Genomic DNA, 20,189 nt, shown 5'->3' with positions numbered 1-20,189 from the left:
GGCTCATGCCCGAAACGTCGATTCTCCTGCTCCTTGGATGCTGCCTGACCTGCTGCGCTTTTATAGCAACACATTTTCATCTCTGATCTCCAGCATCTGCAGTCCTCACTTTCTCCTAATAGTTATGTAACCTACCATTAAGGTTTACTATGGCTTTTTTTAATTGGAAGAATCCAAAAATGACTCGGCAGTTGTAGCTTTCCATTGCTTACAAACTAAATGCCAAAATCTTTAGATCAGCACCAGTTTTAGATTTTGCATTAGTAAGCATTCTGTAGGCATTCGTCAAATCCCTTGCCTTCATTGTTCAATACCTAAACATATTATAATGTGACTCTCATGTCCTGACCATGAAGTCCTCATTGTGTAAATTGAATATTGAGATCTCACATGAGCGATCTGTTTCTGTCTTTGGTTCTGCATTATTTGAGGAATATTCTAAGCTGAATGGGCGAATTGTATACGAAACAAAAATTATCTATTTTGCCTATTATATATAGACAATAAAGTTTATAGGAAATTTAATCTATGCTGAAGCACTTCTCATTAGCTAGAAAATAACAAAACATATTACGTACTGTTAGTGTCTTGTTGTAAGTCATTAACTATTAAGTATCTCAGTTGTCAATGCCGAATGTCAATAGAGTTCTCTGCCTCTGTGCCTGACCTCTACCTTGGAGTATTGCTGTCAATACACAAAGCTATAGATCTGACCTCTGATCATTGCAATCCCTATTGAGCAGTTCTTGCCTGGGGATGATCAACTACTGCTCTTGGAATTTACTATTGTCAGTCTAGGTGTGGGCTCCTGGCATTTAGTTGTGTTTTTCACAAGACTGACTTCATTGAGGTCACTGCAACAAATTATTTACAAATGTCTTAATCAGTCTCATCTCAAACTTAATGTGGTATACAGGAATACCCTCATTAGCCTTCATTTGCATTCCCCACTGCATTCTATGAATTTAATCGTGCGTGTGCAATCTAAATTAATAAATATCTGTAAATAAGTTTCTCTGTTTCTTTTATCTTGAATAGTTTTGACAAATTCGTTATGTAAATTATTTCATCAAACAAGTTCCTTCCCATCAAAATCAGAAATTGCTGGAAAAGCTCAGCAGGTCAAACAGCATCTGTGAAATCAAAGTTAACGTTCTGAGGAAAGGTCCCAGACCTGAAGCATTAACTCTGATTTCTCTTCACAGATGCTGCCTAACCTGCTGAGCTATTCCAGCAATTTGTTTTCTTTCTGATTTACAGCATCCACAGATCTTTCAGTTTAAATTCTTTCCCAAAACGCATCTGTTTTTTAGGATTTTCACAATTCTTCCACCAAAGTAATAGTGGGTGATTGAGAGTCCTGTGGTCTTTTATTTAATCTTTTTCTGAATCAGAAAATTAGATGCAGCTTTATAAATTTGAGAATAGCTTTCAAGTATTTTACAACTAAGAATGAGGGCAGTCATGCAGCTTCCAAAGATTATCCATAAAATCAGTTTATTTCTCAGCTGCACTACATCCAACCATTGTATATGCTGTTTGTTGAGGGCCTAGTAAGTAGCCAGTGCTCATTCTGATTGAGCTAAATAGCAGAGGTTGGGATAGCTGATAAAATTTACAAAAGGGGCACCCTTTTTCTGAGCTTTTCTTTAAGCTTTCCTTGATATGATTATTCACATCAGATAAGGAACCAGGCAGTGACCATCTCCAACATGAGAGTTCAACCATCAACTGCTGATATTCAATTGTAATATCATCACTGAATCCTCAACTGTCAGCACCCTGACAGTTACCATTGTCTGGAAACTGACTGGATCATTCCCCAATGATGTTAATACAAGAGCAGGTCAGAAGCTAGGAATTCTGTGGCAAATAGCTCCCCATCAGTCATCCAAACACTTGTCCACTATTGACAAAGCATAATTTAGGAGTGTGATTGATTACTGTTCACTTCACTTATCTTGTTATATACCTTCCAATGTGTACCATCTGCAAGATGCAGTACAAAGCCTTTTTCAATACTACCTTCCAAATCTAAATCTCTACTACCTAGGACAAGAACACAAGTACATGAGAACACCATGACCTGTAAGTTAATCAGCATCCAGACTTGGAACTGTATCATTTTTCTTCTCCACTGTTGCTGGGTCAAATCCTGGAATTCACTTTCTAAAAGTACTATGAGTGATTCTGCACCCCAAAGGCAGCTGTGGTTCAAGAATGCAGCTTCTACATTCTTCAGATCAATTAGAATTGGGCAATAAATGCTTGCCTAACCAATGATGCCGACATCCTGTTTATTTAGATTTGATTTTGTTTTATTCATAATGATGTGATTATCATTGTTAAACTTTTTTTATTTGCAGAGATGAAGCCTTTTCTGTGAGTTCAGTGTTTGCATCTGATGTCATTCATGCTACCCGGAAAGATATTCCATGTATTTTCAAGGTTAGTATCAACCTCACGATAATTTACTTTTAGTTATTCATGTTTTTGATTATCTTTCCTGCCATTGTCCATATGGAAATGTGGAGCAATGGAATTTGGGCTCAAATCCAACCCAGGCTTTAGGGATGAAAATCTCTTTCACATGCCATCTCTGAGATTCTTATAGGAAGTGATTGGTGACATAGTGTGTATTATCCCTAAACTGGCAAGCTCAATCAGAAATGTCTGAAGTATGTTGTTGAGTTAGTCAGTGTGATTTTTGTCCTGTTGTATTGCTGGAATTCTGTTTCAAGATCAAAATGAGACACCATTCTTTAACAACCGTTAAGGAGCTTTTTGACAAAGCTTATTGGCGCATTGTTCCAATGTTAAAAGAATATTATAGGAACTATTAAAAGCCATGAATGATAAGGCGATATTTTGTATTGTGGGTGAATACAGAATCATCCTGATTTACTTTGTGTTCAAAAATAATAGTAACCTCATTTATACAATTATCACACATACAGTTATGTTAACTTTTATTCTGCAGGTGACAACTTTGCTGCTCTCCTCACCATCAAAGACCTGCTCATTACTAATCCTGACAGAAAGTGAAAGTGAGAAAAGAAAATGGGTTGGAATCCTAGAAGGATTGCAGAATATCCTACAAAAAAATAAACTGAGAAATAGAGTTGTATATATTCCACAAGAAGCATATGATAGTACACTGCCTTTTATTAAAACAAGTTTATCTGCTGCTGTTATTGGTAAGACTAGTTGATGGTTTTTTTTCTTGAATGAAGGGAATATAAATTTTCATGCTAATCTTTCCTGTTTACTACTATAAAATAAAATCTCAATTTTTGTAATTTTAATAGATCGTGAGCGTATAGCTCTGGGTACAGAGGAAGGACTGTATGCAGTCGAGCTAACACGAGATAGTAAGCTACTAAATATCATTACTTGTTTTAATTTGGATTTTCAGGAATGTTTCATTCACTAACTGCAACTGAACTGTAATTATACTTTTTAAAAATGTCTATGTAAAACAAAATAAGAGTAAAAATTATTTTTGAGTAAATTGAGCCAAGTTTACAAAATGTGGAATGTGTTGAAGACTTAGGTGGTCAAAAATGTACCTTAATTACATTTCTTTAGATTTCAGTGGAGGAAAGTTTGTGTTTAAAATATCTTCTCTGATTGCAGTGATTGTTCGAGCAGCTGACTGTAAAAAAGTCTACCAGATTGAGCTCATTCCCAAAGAAAGTCTCATCGTCCTTATTTGTGGCCGAAACCGACACGTTCATTTTTATCCATGGGCTGCTTTTGATGGACCTGAGACCACCTTTGATATTAAACTCACTGAAACAAAAGGCTGCCAGACCATGGTTTCAGGATCCTTGCGGCAGGGTATTGTGAGTGCTCTTTTTGTGGCAGTGAAACGGCAAATCCTATGCTATGAAATTAGCCGAACTAAACCTTATTACAAGAAAGTCAATGAAATTCAGGCCCTAGGGAATGTGCAATGGATGGCAGTCTTTGAAGAAAAAGTTTGCGTTGGCTACCCTTCTGGATTTTCACTGCTTAATGTCCAGGGAGATGGACCTTCCATTAATCTCGTCAACCCAATGGACTCATCGCTTGCATTTCTCTCACACCAACCTTTTGATGCTCTTTGTGCTATGCAGCTTAGCAATAAAGAGTATTTGCTCTGCTTTAGCCATGTTGGTGTATATGTGGACTTGCAAGGGAGGAGGTCACGAATGCAAGAGCTGATGTGGCCTGCAGTTCCTGTTGCTTGCGGTATGTACAGTTTCTGCTTTGTGCATCAGCTGCAGTTATGTTTTACTTGCGTTTTTCTGTTGATCCAAATCCTTTGTTCCTTTAGAGTTCACATGTCAATTCTAAGCTTTTAAAAATTTTACTATAATATTTGCAAAAGTGCTCCTAAATACTTGCACATTCTTCGATTTTACATTTGAGTGTTCAATTAATTGCCATTTTTGAAATTTATATTTCAAGAAGTTTACGTTTTATATTTTTAAATGTCGTCTTATTCAAGATGTGTGGTATTTTCAAATGCCACACAAAATATTTTGCGCTGAAGCAATGAATATTTAATATGTGGTCTATTGCAACACAAAACCGAATCCGGTCTTTCAGCTATCTGAATAATTATTTGAAATGGAATACTTATACAAGCGTTAAATAATGAGAGCTATAATCAAGGAAGAATTCTTATCACAGCTTACAGACTAGCATACATTTTAAAATTATATCTGGGCATACAAAGTTAAATGTGCAATTATGCACATTACTGTTTCTGCTTTCTGTCTATCGATCTATCTTTGGAGTATACATTTGTTCTACGTTGTTAGAATAATGCTATAGTACTTAGCTGTTTTTACTTTTATTTATTCATTTATGGGCAATGACACCGTTGGCAGGATCAGCATTTATTGTCCATTCCTAATTTCCCTCAAGAGCGTGGTCGTAGGCCACTTTCCTGAGCCACTGTAGTTGATGTGTTGTTGCTATACCCACACTGTTGTGAAGGTGTTCTTTCAGGGTTTTGTTCCAATAACAATGGAGCACCAGCAATATAGTTCAGAATCAGGATAGTGGATTAGTAGTTCTGTTTTATTCTGTCCTCCTCAAAATTTCACATTTACATTTATTAACTGAGGTCACTGGATAATGAATATAGTAGAAATTGTGGCTATCATCACCCATTGTTCTGGTCCTTTAGCAGGAGAAAAGGTAGCTACGAAGTTCATTTTAGCCCTGTTACCATACTGACTGAGGTGAGTTCATTTTGACCAAAAATGAAGCTTAAGTTTACACAATCTTCGTGAGTCAGAATACACCAAGGATGCATTCACCCACTAAATTATTGAAGATACTTTCTCCTCTGAATATTAGCTGGAACAAGCATGGGTGTGCCCTTCAATAGCTCACTTAAAGTTTTTTTTATACAAGTTTTGACCTGTTCTGTAATTACGATAGACTGTTGTGCACCCAGCCTAGTTTCTTCACTACCAGAATTTTCCCATGATACCCTCAGCATTCTCTGTTAAAATAAGAGGCAAACCAGAAAGGATATCAAAAAAGGATGGCTACCTTTCAAACTCTTAAACCTTTTCTTTGAAAGGCTCAAACGAGACATTCTCTCAGATTCAGCAATGCCAAACCTTTATTATGACTATACCTGGACTGCTATCTAATTATAAGATAATGCAGCTTTGATGTTTAAGAATAGGCCCATTTGATCTGTTCAGGATTTGTATGCACTTAAACTGCAGATAAATTAAAATCAGTTTAGAGAGTCAAGGCAGGTATGCATTTTTGAGCCACTTTATTTCACAGCAACCGAACAATAAGAATAAACTTTGGATCCCTTCTTACAAACAAGCAAAAATATTAAACTATAACCACACAATTGTTACTAGTAAACTTGTGCAGATTTGTTGGACAATATTCTGGTTCTAGATTTAACTTCTAATTCTAGTCTGTGATTTTTTTTTTTAACCAGTTAGTTTGACTGTCCCACATGGATTTTTCTCATGATGTTCCCAGAAATTTGGAGGATAGCTGTCCTCTCTAGTTCTGTTTTAGGATGTCACTTAAAGGCATGCTGGTAAAAAGTGGTATCTTGAAGCCATCTTCTACTATGCTCATTACCAGAAAGTCCTTTTTCTATATGCCAAGAAGGGTGACACTGGGTTATCACTGAACTTTTGGGAATCCATATGGGAATCATATGGCCCAATTCAAGAGAATGTAAGAGGTGGGGGAGGCAATGGCCTAGTGGTATTATCGCTGGAATATTAATCCAGAACCCAGAGGTTCTGGGGACCTCTATTCAAATCCCATTACAGCAGATGGTAGAATTTGAATTCAATAAATATCTGGAATTTAGAGTCTAATGATGACCATGAATCCATTGATTGTCAGAGAGAGGTTTGTGCAGTTACACAAGTCTTCATTTTGATAGATTTGTGGTGATTCTGGTGGTGTGAATCAGATTTCAGAGAACAGATGACTGAGAATTTTGGGACTTCTGTTCACATTGCTGCTACAAAATCTAGGCCTTTATGTTAGCAATGTTTTTATGATGGGCTTATGTCCAAAACATTGCTCAGATGCTGCCTGACCTGCTGTGCTTTTCCAGTACCACACATTTTGATTCTGATCTCCAGCATCTGCAGTCCTCACTTCTTCCTCTTAATGTATATATGATGCCCTATAAGCCGGAGGTATTGGTAGCTATGAGATTTCCTGTCCAAGGCCAATGGGTACAGAATACCATGAATGGTTGAGCAGGTGCAGGATATTCTGAAGGGGGAGGATGAGCAGCCAGAGGTTGTGATCCATATTTGGACTCCTAACATAGACAGAAAAAGTGATGAGATATTGCAAAGGAAATTCAGGAGTTAGGTATGAAGTTGAAAAGCAGGACCTTTAGTGTTGTAATCCCAGGATGACTTCCTGTGCCACATGCTAGTGAGGCTAGGAATAGGAAGATGGTACAGTTAAATCGGCTGGTGCATCATTGTCATGTTTTCCAAGCTTGTGAAATCTGCACAAATAGGGCAGGTTCCACCCAAACTGGAGAAGCATCAATATCCTCGCAGAGATGTTTGCTAGTGCCACTTAGGAGGGTTTAAGCTAGTTTGGAAGGGGGTGGGAATCGAGCAGTAGGTCAACAAGTAAAAAGACGGAGGATGAGCCAAGATTAAGGCTGCTAAGATTAAAAAGAAGAACCAAACAAGGAGAGGTTACTATTCACAGGAGGCCTGGTGGTCTGAGGTGTATTTGTTTTAGTACGAGGAGTATGATAGGTAAAGCAAATGAACTTGGAGCTTGGATTTATACATATAACTATTGCTATTACAGAGAGTGACAAGAGTTGCAGTTTAACGTTCTGGGTTTTAGATGTTTCAGTCAAGATAAGAGAGGGTTGTAAACAGGTGGGGGAGTTGCATTACTAATAAGGGAGACTTTCACAGCTGTACTGAGGAAGAACATGGAGGGCTCATCCAGCAAGGCTTGATGGGTTGAGCTCAGGAATCGGAAGAGTGTGCGGTCATTTTGGATTTACCACAGCCTCCCAACTGCCCGCAGGTGGTAGAGAAACAGATAATGGAAAATGTAAAAACAAATGTTGACTGGGACTTGCTGAGTGCTAGGGGCTTAATCCAACTAAGGAAGGAACTGTACTAGATTTGGCATTGGGAATGAATCCTGCTAGGTGATCAAAACTTCAGTGGAGCAGCATTTGGGGACAGTGACCATAACTCTCAGTTTTAACTTTCTTATTGATAAGGATAAGAGTAGTCCTGGGGGAAATGTTAAATTCAGGTAAGGCTAACTACCAGAATATTTGACAGGGACTGAGGAATGTAGATTGGGGGGTGGCTGTTTGAGGATAAATGCATATCTGACTAGTTGGAAATCTTTTAAAGACCTGCTCATTTAGAGTTTAGAATCAGCATGTTCCAATGAAAATGAAGGATAAGGATGACCAGATTCAGAAACTTTGAATGACTGGAGACATTGAGAGCTATGTCAAAAAGAAAAAGGAGGTATACATAAGATTTTGGAAGGTGACGACAGACAGCTGTCAAACAATACAAAGATACCTGGAAAGAACTCAAATAAAGAGTTATGAGAGTTAAAATGGTTCCTGAGGAAAGGATATGTTGATATTCTAGAGCATGTCAATATAAAAAAAGTGGTGATATTTGGTGCTTTGAAAAACGTTAAGGTGGACAAGTACCCAGGATCTGATGGGACCTATCCCAGAATGCTGAGTGCGGCAGGTGAGGGAATTGCTGGGGCCTTGTCTAAAATTTTTATAGCCTGTTTATTCACAGGAGAAATCCCGGAGGACTGGGGAATAGCCAATGTCGGTCTTTTGTTTAAAAATGGTAACAGGGATAACCCGGGAAATTACAGGCCAGTAAGCCTTGTGTCAGTGATAGGGAGATTATTAGGGAAGGTTCTTAGGGACAGGATTTACGCAGATTTGGAAAAATATTGACTTATTAGCAATAGGCAACATGGCTTTATGTAGGCAAAGTTGTGTGTCTCAAACTTGATTGAGTGTTTTGAAGAAGTGACAAGGATGATTGATAAAGGCATGGTGGTAGATGTCTATGTTTTTTAGCAAGGCCTTTGACAAGGTTTCTTGTGGCAAGCTGATTAAAAAAGTGAAGTCATATGGAATCCTTGATGAGTTAATATGATGGATACAGAATTGGCTCAGTCATAAAATACAAAGTGGTGGTAGCAGCTCAGTTTTCTGACTGGAGTCCTGTGACCATTGGTGTTCGGCAAGGTTCAGTGCTGGGCTCTTTGTTGTTTATAATATATATAAATGATTTGGAGGAGAATGTAGGTGGACTGATTACTAAATTTGAGATTACACAAAGACTGGGGGAGGATTGCCAGAGGATACAGCAGTCACAGGCAGGCCTTGGGCAGAGACATGGCAGATTTTATAGAGCATAGAATGTTACATCATGGTACAGTCCCTTCGGCCCTCGATGTTGCACCAGCCTGTGAAATTAATCTGATGCCCATCTAACGCGCACAGTTCCATTATTATCCATATGTATGTCTAATGCCCATTTAAATGCCCTTAACATCAGTGAATCTACTACTGGCGCAGGCAGGCAGTTCCATGCCCCTATTACTCTGAGTAAAGAAACTACCCCTGATATCTGTCCCAAATCTATCGTCCTTCAATTTTAATTATATCCCCTTGTGTTTACTGCACCATCTGAGGAAATAGGTTCTCACTGTTCACCCTATCTAACTTTCTGATTATCTTATATATCTCAATTAAGTCACACCTCAGCCTCCTTCTCTCCAACGAAAAAAGTCTGAGTTCCCTCAGCCTTTCCTCATAAGACCTGCCTTCCATATCAGGCAACATCCTATTAAATTTCCTCTGAACCCTTTCCAAAGCTTCCACATCCTTTCTATAATATGGTGACCAGAACAGTACACAATGCTCCAGGTACGGCCTTACCAGTGTCTTATACGGCTGAAGCGTGACCTCGTGGCTCTGAAACTCAATCCCCCTACCAGTAAACGCCAACGCGCCATATGTCGTCTTAACAACCTTAGCAACCTAGGTGGTAACGTTAAGGGGTTTATGCACCTGGACACCAAGATCATCTTATCCATCATCTACACTGCCAAGAATTTTACCATTAGCCCAGTACTCTGCATGCCTGTCACTTCTTCCGAAGTAAACTACTTCCCACTTTTCCACATTAAACTCCACTTGCCACCTCTCAGCCCAGCTCTGCATCTTATCCAAGTCCCTCTATAAACCCACGGCATCTTTCGGCACTGTCCACAACTCTGCCTACCTTAGTGTCATCCGCAAATTTACTAACCCATCCTTCAATGCCCAAATCCAGATCATTTATAAAAATGCTAAACAGCAGTGGCCCCAAAACAGATCCTTGCTGCACACCACTGGTAACTGAACTCCAGGATGAACATTTCCCATCACCCACCACCCTGTCGTCTTTCAGCCAGCTAATTTTTGATCAAACTACTAAATCACCTTCAATCCCGAAACTCTATATTTTGTGCAATAGCCTACCTGTGGAACCTTATCACACGCCTTACTGAAGTCCATATACACCATACCAACCTCTTGATCTTCATCCACCTGTTTTGTCACCTTCTTGAAGAACTCAAGATGTGAGGGGCACGGCCTCCCCTTCACATTGTGTTGACTTTCCTTAACAAATTATTCCTTTCCAGATGATTGTAAATCTTATCTCATAACCTTTCCCAACACCTTACCCTCAACCGAACTAAGGCTCACTGGCCTATGATTACCAGGGTTGTCCCAACTCCCCTTCTTAAACAAGGGAACAACATTTGCTATCCTCCAGTCAAGGCACTACTCCTGTCGACAATGATGACATAAAGATCAAAGCTAAAGGCTCTGCAGTCTCCTCTCTGGCTTCCCAGAGAATCAGAGGGTAAATCCAATCTGGCCCAGGGGTCTTATCTATTTTCAAACCTTCCAAAATTGCTAAAACCACCTCTTTGTCAACCTCAATCCCATCTAATCTTGCAGACTGTATCTCTGTATTCTCACTAACATTGCCCTTTTCCAATGTGAATATTGATAAAGAATATTCATTAAGTGCTTCCCCATGTCCTCAATTTCCACACACAACTTCTCACTGTCTTTGATTTGCCCTAATCTTACTCTCGTCATTTTTTTTATTCCTGATATACCTATAGAAGGCCTTATGGTTTTCCTTGATCCTATCTGGCAACAACTTCTCGTGTCCCCACCTGGCTCTTCTTAACCCTCTCTTTTGATCTTTTCTGGCTAACTTGTAACCCTCAAGTTTCCTAACTGAGCCTTCACACCCCATCCTCACATAAGCCTTTTTCTTTCTCTTGACAAGGGCTTTAACTTCTTGAGTAAACCATGGCTCCCTCCCTCAACAAATACCTCCCAGCCTGATAGGTATATACTTATCAAGGACCCGCAGTAGCTGTTCCTTGATTAAGCTCCACGAATTCAAGTCTGTCCATCTCCTGCAGTTTCCTTCCCCATCCTCTGCATCCTAAATCTTACATAATTGCCTTTCCCCTAGTTATACATCGTTCCCTGCGGTATATATCAATCCCTGCCCATTGCTATTGTAAACATAACCAAAATATGGTCACTATCACCAAAGTGCTCACCTACCTCCAAATCTAACACCAAGTTGGGTTCATTCCCCAATACCAAATCCAATATGGCATTGCCCCCTGTTGGCCTATCTACATACTAGACAGCACTTCTGCACACATTGAACAAAATCTGACCCATCTAAACTACTTGAAGTATATTATTTCCAGTCAATATTGAGGAAGTTAAAGTCCCCCATAACAACTACCCTGTTACTCTCAGTCCTATCGAAAATCATCTTTGCCATCCTTTCCCCTACATCCCTGGAACAGTTCGGAGGCCAATAGAAAACTCCCAACAGGGTGACCTCTCCCTCTCCTTTCCTGTTTCTTACCTCTAGCCTAAACTACCTCAGTGGACGAGTCCTCAAATGATATCTCAGCTACTGAAATATTACCTTGATTAAAGATGCCACAACACCCCCTCTTTTACCATCTCTGTTCTTACTGAAATGTCTAATCCCGAAATCTGCAACAACCATTCCTGTTCCTCCTCTAGCTAAGTCTCTGAAATGGCCACAACTTTGAAATCCCAGGTACCAACCCATGCTGCAAGCTTACCCACTTTATTCCGGATGCTCCTGGCATTGAAGTACCCACATTTCAAACCAACATACTCTTGCATCCTTGTAAACCTATCCCTGACCTCACTACCCTCAACCTCCTGTAAACTACAATTCGGGTTCCCAGCCCCCTGTTGCATTATTTAAATACCCCCGAAGAGCATTAGCAAATATCTCCCCAGGATAATAGTACCCCTCTAGTTCAGGTGAAGACCATCCTATTTGTACAGGTCCCACCTCCCCCAGGAATAGCTCCAATTATACAAGAATCCAAAACCCTCCTTGATGCACCATTCCTGCAGCCACGTGTTCAGCTCTGCGCTCTCCCTGTTCCTTACTTCACTAGCACGTGGCACAGGCAACAAACCAGAGATGATAACTCTTTGTTCTAGCTCTAAGCTTCCATCCTTGCTCCCTGAACTTCTGCCTTAGATCCCCATCTTTCTTCCCGTCTATGTGGGCCACGACTTGGAGCTCTTCTCCACCCCAACCCACTCCCCACCCCCACGCCCCCCCCCCCCCGCCCTCCATTTCCTCCCCTGACAGTAACCCATCTACCTTCCTCATGTGGCTGTGGAGTAACTACCTCCCTGTAACTCCTCTCAATAACCCTCTCCACCTCCCGAATGATCTGATGTTCATCCAGCTCCAGTTCCCTAACACTGTTCTCAAGAAGCTGGAGTTGGATGCACTTCCCACAAACTAAGTCAGCAGGGACACTAGAGGTGACCCTTACCTCCCACATACTGCAGGAGGAACATTCAACTGCCTTAACCTCCATTCCAACTATTCTAAATTCCAAATAGACTGCTGAAAAAAATGAAACACGAAGGAAAACACTTGTCACTTTACCAAACGGCGCACACAGCTTTTGGTTAGAGGAGGAGGATGGGTGGGCGACGCTACCCAAGTAGTGTTTCTGCTAAAGCAACTCCCCAAATATGTAACCTCGTAACCCCTCTGACTGCCTCCAGTAACTGAACCACGTTTGACCTAAAAGTAAGTAGTTTATACTGCATACTCATGTATCCCAACAGGCTCTGCTGCTCCCTGGTGACCTCTCCAACTGCCTCCAGCAATTTTAATCTGGACAAATGCAAGGTAATGCATTTTCGGAGATCTAATGCAGGAGAGAAGTATATAGGAAATGGCAGAATCCTCATTAGTATCAATATATAGAAGGATCTAGGCATGCAAGTCCCCAGTACCCTACAAGTGGATAAGGTGATCAAGAAGGCAGATGGCATGCTTGCCTCCTTCATTTAGGATATAGAGTATAAAAGTTGGCAAGTCATGTTGCAACTGCACAGCACTTTAGTTAAGCCACATTTAGAATGTTGCACACATTTCTGGTCATCACACAGAAGGATACGGAGGCTTTGGCGAGGGTACAGAAACAGTTTGATAGGATGTTGTCTGGTTTGGAAGTATTAGCTAGAAGAAAAGACTGGAAAAACTTGGTTTCTTTTGACTTGACTGTAAAGGATGAGGGGCAACCTGATAAAATTTTAGAGAATTATGAGGGGCATGGATAGATTGGTTAGTCAGAGTTTTTATCCCTGGGCAGAAATGCCAATTACTAGGGGACGTAGATTTAAGGTAAAAGGGGGAAGTTTAAAGGAGATGCGAGCCATAAGTTTTTTTTTAACACAGGATGGTAAGTGCCTGGAATGTGCTGCCAGAGGTGGTGGAGGAGGTGGGTACAGTAGCAGTATTTAAGAGGCATCTTGACACCTATATGAAGAGGTAGGGAATAGAGGGCTATGGATAGCATAGAGGCAAGACGTGGTTTTGTTTAGAAAGAGATCATGTGTTGGCACAGGCTTGGTGGGCTAATGGGCCTGATCCTATTCTATGCTGTACTTTATTCTTTATACACAATAAACGGGAGGGTATTGAGAAGCCTCAAGGAATTGAGGGACCACTGAGTGACCACAGGTACCCAAAGGTAGAAGGATGGCTTGGTAAGGTGATAAAAAGGCAAATGGGAAGCTTTATTTCATTGGCTGGGATATTGATATAAAAGCAAGAATGTAAAGCTGGCACAAGACAAGACACTGGTTTAGGTCACAGCTGGAGTTTTGTGTACAGTTCTGGCCATCACGTTGCATGGAGGATATAATTGTTGTAGAGAACATCAGAGGAGATTTTCAAGAATGTTGCTAGGGCTTGGAAGTTACAGGTCTGAAGATTGATTAGATAGACTAGCTTTGTTTCCCTTCGTTCAGAGGAGGCTGAGAGATAAGGTATAAAAAACTTAAACAAAAATTATTTACAACGAGGCACAGATTTAAGGCGATTGGAAGAAGGATTAGAAGACTTGAAAAGCATTTTCACAAAGAGCATTGTGGATATCTGAAATAGGCTGTAAATGTATTTTCTAATAAGCTTAAAGTTGATTTAATCTGAGAATTTAATGACAGAGGCACTATATATACTACAGAGTCATAGAGTCATATGTTACGCCTCAGTATCTCATGAAAATGCTTTTCTAAGTTCCTTTGAGAAAATAGTTTTATCTTGTTGACCCAGAAAGTCTTCATTTATTGGTCATATGGTAATTGCTCATACCACCCTACCTCAAATCTAATTCAGGTCTCTATTCCTCCCAAGCATTTGATAGCTCTGACTCTGACTTCTGTCTCTTCATTGATCACCTGAAATTAACAGTGTTCTACTGCAGGATTTTCTCAGTTGATTCTTCAAAAGATCTCACAAAACAGATCACCTTAACCAAATGTGGCTCACTTGATTTTCTAATGTAGTCTGAATCGGTGAGAAGATTCATGAGATTTTATTTTCATTTAAGGTGCTCAATGTGTGTAGTTATGTGCAATTTTTTTGTTGGTATGTAGATTGTTTTGAAGAGCACTTGTAAAAGCTATGTACTGAAGTTCGTAGTGTCTGGAGAACCATATCCCTGCAAGGAAGGAAGAGGAGCACATAGGAAATGAAAGGAACTGACTTTTTAAATAGAAAATGTTGATGAATTCGGTTTTGAATATCAAGGTTAAGAGTTTCTACTTTGAGTTGATTGATTTGGATGCAAATTGTTCTCCAATCTGTGAAGTGTTTTTTGTTGCTCAGGTTTCATTTTCAACATGTTTGTATATGGCTAAAATATATAATCTTCCATAAACTAGCACAAAGGGGCAGTTTTAGAACTTCATAAAATTTTGCATTTAAAAAACTTGCTTGACAAATTTAAGTGATGGCTTGGTGTAGTTTTATTCATATAACTGAAAATGATTAATCAAAAAAAATTAGAACAATGTATCCACCATCTGAGAGAGCAACCCAGTTTTAAATAATTGACAGCGTCCTTAAAAGAAAATATACAGGCTGTTTGAAAGGTGATTTGTGTGCAGTAGCTAGTTTCATAGGAGGCTAAAAACCTTAAGTGCATATTGGTGTTCATAGAACAAAAAAAAGCTTCATTTTAAGAGGCTCTTTGAAGGTTTTGGGAAACAACCATGTATTTATTCAATTTGGGTGTAGCCAGTTTTTTGGCTCCCAGCACACACTTGTAAAGTAGTTTTTGAAGATTGTGGAAGCTGAATTTTGTTTTGGATATAATTTGAGCTTCTAACTCCTTTTTTTTAATACTTTGCAGATTGCACTGGTAATACCAATACAACTTAATGAAAGCTCCAGACCCACATCTTTTACTGAATTTGACTAATTGGTTACTTTTTACATGTATGCTAGGTTACACTTCTTCATATCTAACGGTATACAGTGAGTATGGTGTGGACGTCTTTGATGTGAACACAATGGAATGGGTCCAAACAATTCCTCTTCGGAAGGTACTATAAATGATCATGGAGTCTGTCTGATGCACACATCTGTTTTTAACTGTATCGTGTAAGGTATAGAATTATTTTCAAATTGAGTTTTCTTTTTAAACCAGATCCGACCATTAAATGCTGAAGGTTCACTAAACCAGCTCAACTCGGAACCTCCACGATTAATATATTTCAAGAATAACTATTCTGGTTTGTTTCATTAATTTTATATGTATATATTTGAGGTTGTGTATTTGCCATATCATCCTGATTTCTAACTTTTGGATGTCATAGCATAGTTAGTCCCAAACACTTTACACATGTCCTATGATTTCATTTTCTTTTGTAAGTTCTAACTAATACCTAAGACATTTGATTCAACAAAGAATAATAATAAAGAATGATGTTGCATTCTAGTTATTGTGTCAGCAGGAGCTCAATTTTGTTGACTTGAGAATTACCAATCCTCTGTCAGAGAATTTTTCTTTTGCAAGTCACAAAACTTACATATGAAGTAGTACTTAACACACTATGCTTTGTATAAATTCAATCCAATTCAATTCAAACATTACTTTTTAAAAAGGTGAATGAAATCTTAAAGAAGCCAAAGTAAATGCACTAAGTTTGATAGAGCAAAAAAGTTCCAATTCAATTTATGCTCTGTGCTGATTTAAATTATCTCATCTGGGACTAGGGTGGGGATGTTACAGTTGATATTCCCAGATTAAGCAACCATTCCAGAGTACTGTGCTGTAATCCCTGATGGAAAAACCATTTGAAAATATTGAATGAAGACAAAGTTGGAGTAGCCTGTCAACATTCATTAGATTTGCTCCTGCAATGCTCTGTGGCCAGCTACCAATGACATTTTGTTATAGTATTCAAGCTTCATGCCCTCTCTTGAAAACTGAAGACAACTGGGGGAAAGAATTATGACTCACAAATTTGTTACAGTTCTTTGAAGTGACCAAGAGGGTTGACAAGGGCAGGATGGTAGACGTAGTCTGTATGAATTTCAGTAAGGCCTTTGGTAAGGTTTCATATAGTAGACTGCTCTGGAAATTTTGCATGGATTCCAGGGTGAGCTGGCAAATTGGATACAAAATTGGCTTGATAGTAGGAAGCAGAGGGATGCTTGTCAGACGGGAGGCCAGTGACTAGTGGAGTGCCTCCGGGGTTGGTGCTGGGCCCAGTACTGTTTGTTCTTTATATCATGATTAGTAACTTTGGTTACTAATAGAAGGTATTGTCAACCGCGTGGAAGGTTATCAGAAAATACGGCAAATGGGCGAACAACTGGCAAATGGAGTTGTGTAGATAATTGTGAGGTCTTACATTTTGGAAAGTCAAATCAAGGTAGGAGTTTCATAGTGAATGGCAGGGCCTTAAGGAGTGTAGTGAAACAGAGGGATCTTGGAGTTCAGGTTCACAGTTCTCTGAAAGTGGAGTCACAGGTAGACAGGGCAGTGAAGAAGGCTTTTGGCACACAGGCCTTCAACAGTCAGGCATTGAGTATAGAAGTTGGGAAGCTATGTTGCAGTTGTGAAGGACGTTGGTGAGGCTGCACTTGGAATATTGTGTTCAGTTTTAGTCACCTTGCTATAGGAATGATGTTACTAAACTGGAAAGGGTGCAGAAGAAATATACAAGTATGTTCCATGGACTGTATGGTCTGATTTATAGGGAGAGGTTGGACAAACTAGGACCTTTTTTCTTTGGAGCGTAGGGGACTGAGGAGGGGATCTTATACAAGTGTATAAGATCATGAGAGGCATGGATAGGGTGAATGCACTCAGTCTTTTTCCCAGGGTTGGGGAATCAAGGACTAGAGGGTATCAGTTTAAGGTTAGATGGGAAAGAATAGAAGAGAACCTGAGGGGCAACGTTTTTACACAGAGGGTGGTACGCATATGGAATGAGCTACCAGCGGAGGTGGTTGAGGCAGGTACGTTAACAACATTTAAAAGGTATTTGAATAAATATACGGATATGAAACAGTTAGAAGAATATGATCCAAGTGCAGTGAAATGGGGTTAGTGTGTACAGACATATTGGTCGTCTTGGACCAGTTTGTGCCAAAGGGCCTGTCTCCATGCTATAGGACTCTAACTCTATAAACCTTATGAGCATCTCAACAGCGTCATGATTTACTTTCTCCAGTTGACTAGTTCACAGATATTTGTTCATTCACACAAAAGACCACCTAGTTGTCACGTATTTGAATTACCAATCTCTTACACTCATGAGAGGTTTGGCATAATTGTATCCTCAGAGGTGGAATTTTTGTAAGGCTTATAATATTGCCATACGTTCACATTATTATAAACTGAGATTGCAAGATTTAATTCACACATCCCCTTAAACATCCTTTTTAGTATCTTGATGGTAGTTCCACATAAGGTATAGAAACCTTCTGCCTTTATTATCTGATACAATTGGCATTCTAAATGTGCATTCATTTTAAACGTTATTTACAGAGGGAGATAATTTGAGTGTGCCAGACACTTCAGACAACAGCAGAAAACAGATGGTCAGAACTCGTAGCAAAAAGCGGTTTGCTTTTAAGATACCAGAAGAGGAAAGGTTACAACAAAGACGGTAGGAGTCGAGGGGATGAAGACGGTCTTTAGTGTTAAATGCATGTGATTTAAAAGATGTTGAACCATTTTTATGAGCAATTCCAAAACTTGTGACTTACTTTGATTACCTGTGTTTTCACACCAGGGAAATGCTGAGAGATCCTGAGATGCGGTCAAAACTGATATCGAATCCAACAAACTTTAACCATGTAGCTCACATGGGGCCAGGAGATGGCATGCAAGTACTTATGGATCTCCCACTGGTAAATATGGGAAATAGATAGTAAAAGTGCCATATTTCTGTCCACTGATATTTTATTTTCCATTTTGAATCATAGAATCCCTACAATGTGGAAGCAGGCCATTCAACCTATTGAGTCCACACCGACCCTCTGAAGAGTATCCCACCCAGACCCATTTCCCCCTACCCCATCCTTGTAGCCCTGCATCTTCTGTGGCTAATCCACCTAATCTGCACATCCTTGCACACGATGGGCAATATAGCATGTCCAATCCACCTAATCTGAACAGTCTTTGTTAGCATACAAATTTAGCTTAGGAATCTGTGCAATAAGATTGATGAAATTTGTGCCCAAATTATTTTTTAAATTAGCTGAACTACTGTAATTATTTGTTTCATCCTTTCTTTTACACCATAAATGAAAAGTTCTGAGGAGTTGGGATTAGTCTTGAGTCTCAAACAAATTTCTAAGTGTAATTGAATATGCAATGTTCAGAATGGACTTCAACTTTATCAAAGTAGAAAACATCACAGCGAATTTAAACTGTGAATTATATACTGTTTGTACATCATAATTTTCTTTCAGCATTATATCCTGTGTACCTCATTCCTTTTAATTAGAGAGCATCTTTATACTGAGAGTTTCACACTGCAATGGAAATGTAGCTTCTAAATCAAGAAACATATGGGCACCATGTATTTAAAGTGTTATACATGTATAGGCTGTGCATTTACTGTCAGGGTAACCACAGAAAAATATGCTTGTGCGAACATCATACAGAAAGTAGCAATTATAGTTAACATATCCAATAAGTGTTCTGATAGTTTAGTTCCGTTGTTTTTAACTACACAGTTCTGTAACAGCCTTTCAATGTGTTCACTGTATAAAATGTTTTATGGATTTAGAAGTGTTAAACCTTTACAGACAGCAAGCAAACACCTGTTGTTGTTTTTGAATGTTAATCACTCTAAAATAGCCACGTGAAAGTTGGATTTTGGTATAAATGTCCTTATGAAGAATTTGATAGTCAGATTTTAATTTCTGAAATCTAGATGGCTTTTAAAAAATGTTCATGGGCATCAGAAAATAGCACAATAGTTTCTTGGATGCATATTTTCCTGACATAATTAACTAATCTGTTTCCTTTTGTCAACTTAAGCACATTCAGTTTCCTTCCCCTTCATCCCCTCGACTCCATGTCCTGACACCACCTCTGACTAACTTTGAACACGCTTATCACATTAGCCTACTCGACTGAATCTATCTCCAGAATGATCATTTTTCACTGCACGGTTCCGCTCTGCTTTCCCCTTCCTCTTCCTCTTCCCTAACCAGGGTAGAAATACCTATCTAAAAATGCAGAGGATTATATCCTCAAGACAAGCTCATCTTCAACTCAAATGTTTATAAAGTTATTGAGCACTTTAAAAAAAGAAAAACAAATTAAAATATAATCGTTCACTTGTTATAGAGCGTATCACCAGTATCACAGGATGAACAATTAAGAGAGAAACGTGCTTCCCAATCTAATCTTTCAAGACAACAACGAAGTAAACAGTACCTTACACGTACAGCTTCAGGTAATGGCACTTGCTTTCTGTAATTGTATGATCTTTATATTAAAAGCCTTGAATTGTACATGGGTGTTGCTAACCTCATGATCAAGAAGCATGTTTTTAATATTCTTGAATGTTCTTGATCACTATAGTTTGCTAATAAAATAAAATGGAAGTCTATTTTCACATCATAGTAAAATAACAAATTACTCGGTTATATCTTTTCATCTCTTGACACAATGTGTGTGGGGAAGAATATTCATTATAATTTATGAGGAACAGTTTAGTTTCATTATTTGTTCTTCAAGAGTATTTGGTA

The 20,189-nt window shown here is 39.1% G+C and overlaps 1 protein-coding gene across 4 annotated transcripts in view; it reads left to right on the top strand.

The window, feature by feature from the left end:
* cdc42bpb (CDC42 binding protein kinase beta (DMPK-like)) overlaps positions 1 to 20,189 on the top strand; it is a 208,127-nt gene that overhangs the window by 179,656 nt on the left and 8,282 nt on the right. For all 4 annotated transcript variants that reach the window (XM_043697467.1, XM_043697466.1, XM_043697465.1 and 1 more), the window contains 9 exons: positions 2,367 to 2,448; positions 2,981 to 3,197; positions 3,309 to 3,371; positions 3,637 to 4,233; positions 15,417 to 15,514; positions 15,619 to 15,703; positions 17,971 to 18,091; positions 18,218 to 18,335; positions 19,786 to 19,894. In XM_043697467.1, the coding sequence (XP_043553402.1) occupies positions 2,367 to 2,448; positions 2,981 to 3,197; positions 3,309 to 3,371; positions 3,637 to 4,233; positions 15,417 to 15,514; positions 15,619 to 15,703; positions 17,971 to 18,091; positions 18,218 to 18,335; positions 19,786 to 19,894 (1,490 nt within the window). The remainder of the gene's footprint in view (positions 1 to 2,366; positions 2,449 to 2,980; positions 3,198 to 3,308; positions 3,372 to 3,636; positions 4,234 to 15,416; positions 15,515 to 15,618; positions 15,704 to 17,970; positions 18,092 to 18,217; positions 18,336 to 19,785; positions 19,895 to 20,189) is intronic.

This window comes from Chiloscyllium plagiosum, chromosome 10 (genome assembly GCF_004010195.1).
Source record: "Chiloscyllium plagiosum isolate BGI_BamShark_2017 chromosome 10, ASM401019v2, whole genome shotgun sequence".
NCBI classification, from domain to species: domain Eukaryota; kingdom Metazoa; phylum Chordata; class Chondrichthyes; order Orectolobiformes; family Hemiscylliidae; genus Chiloscyllium; species Chiloscyllium plagiosum.
Note: the sequence above shows the minus strand (reverse complement) of the source record. Positions and strands in the feature narration are given on the sequence as shown.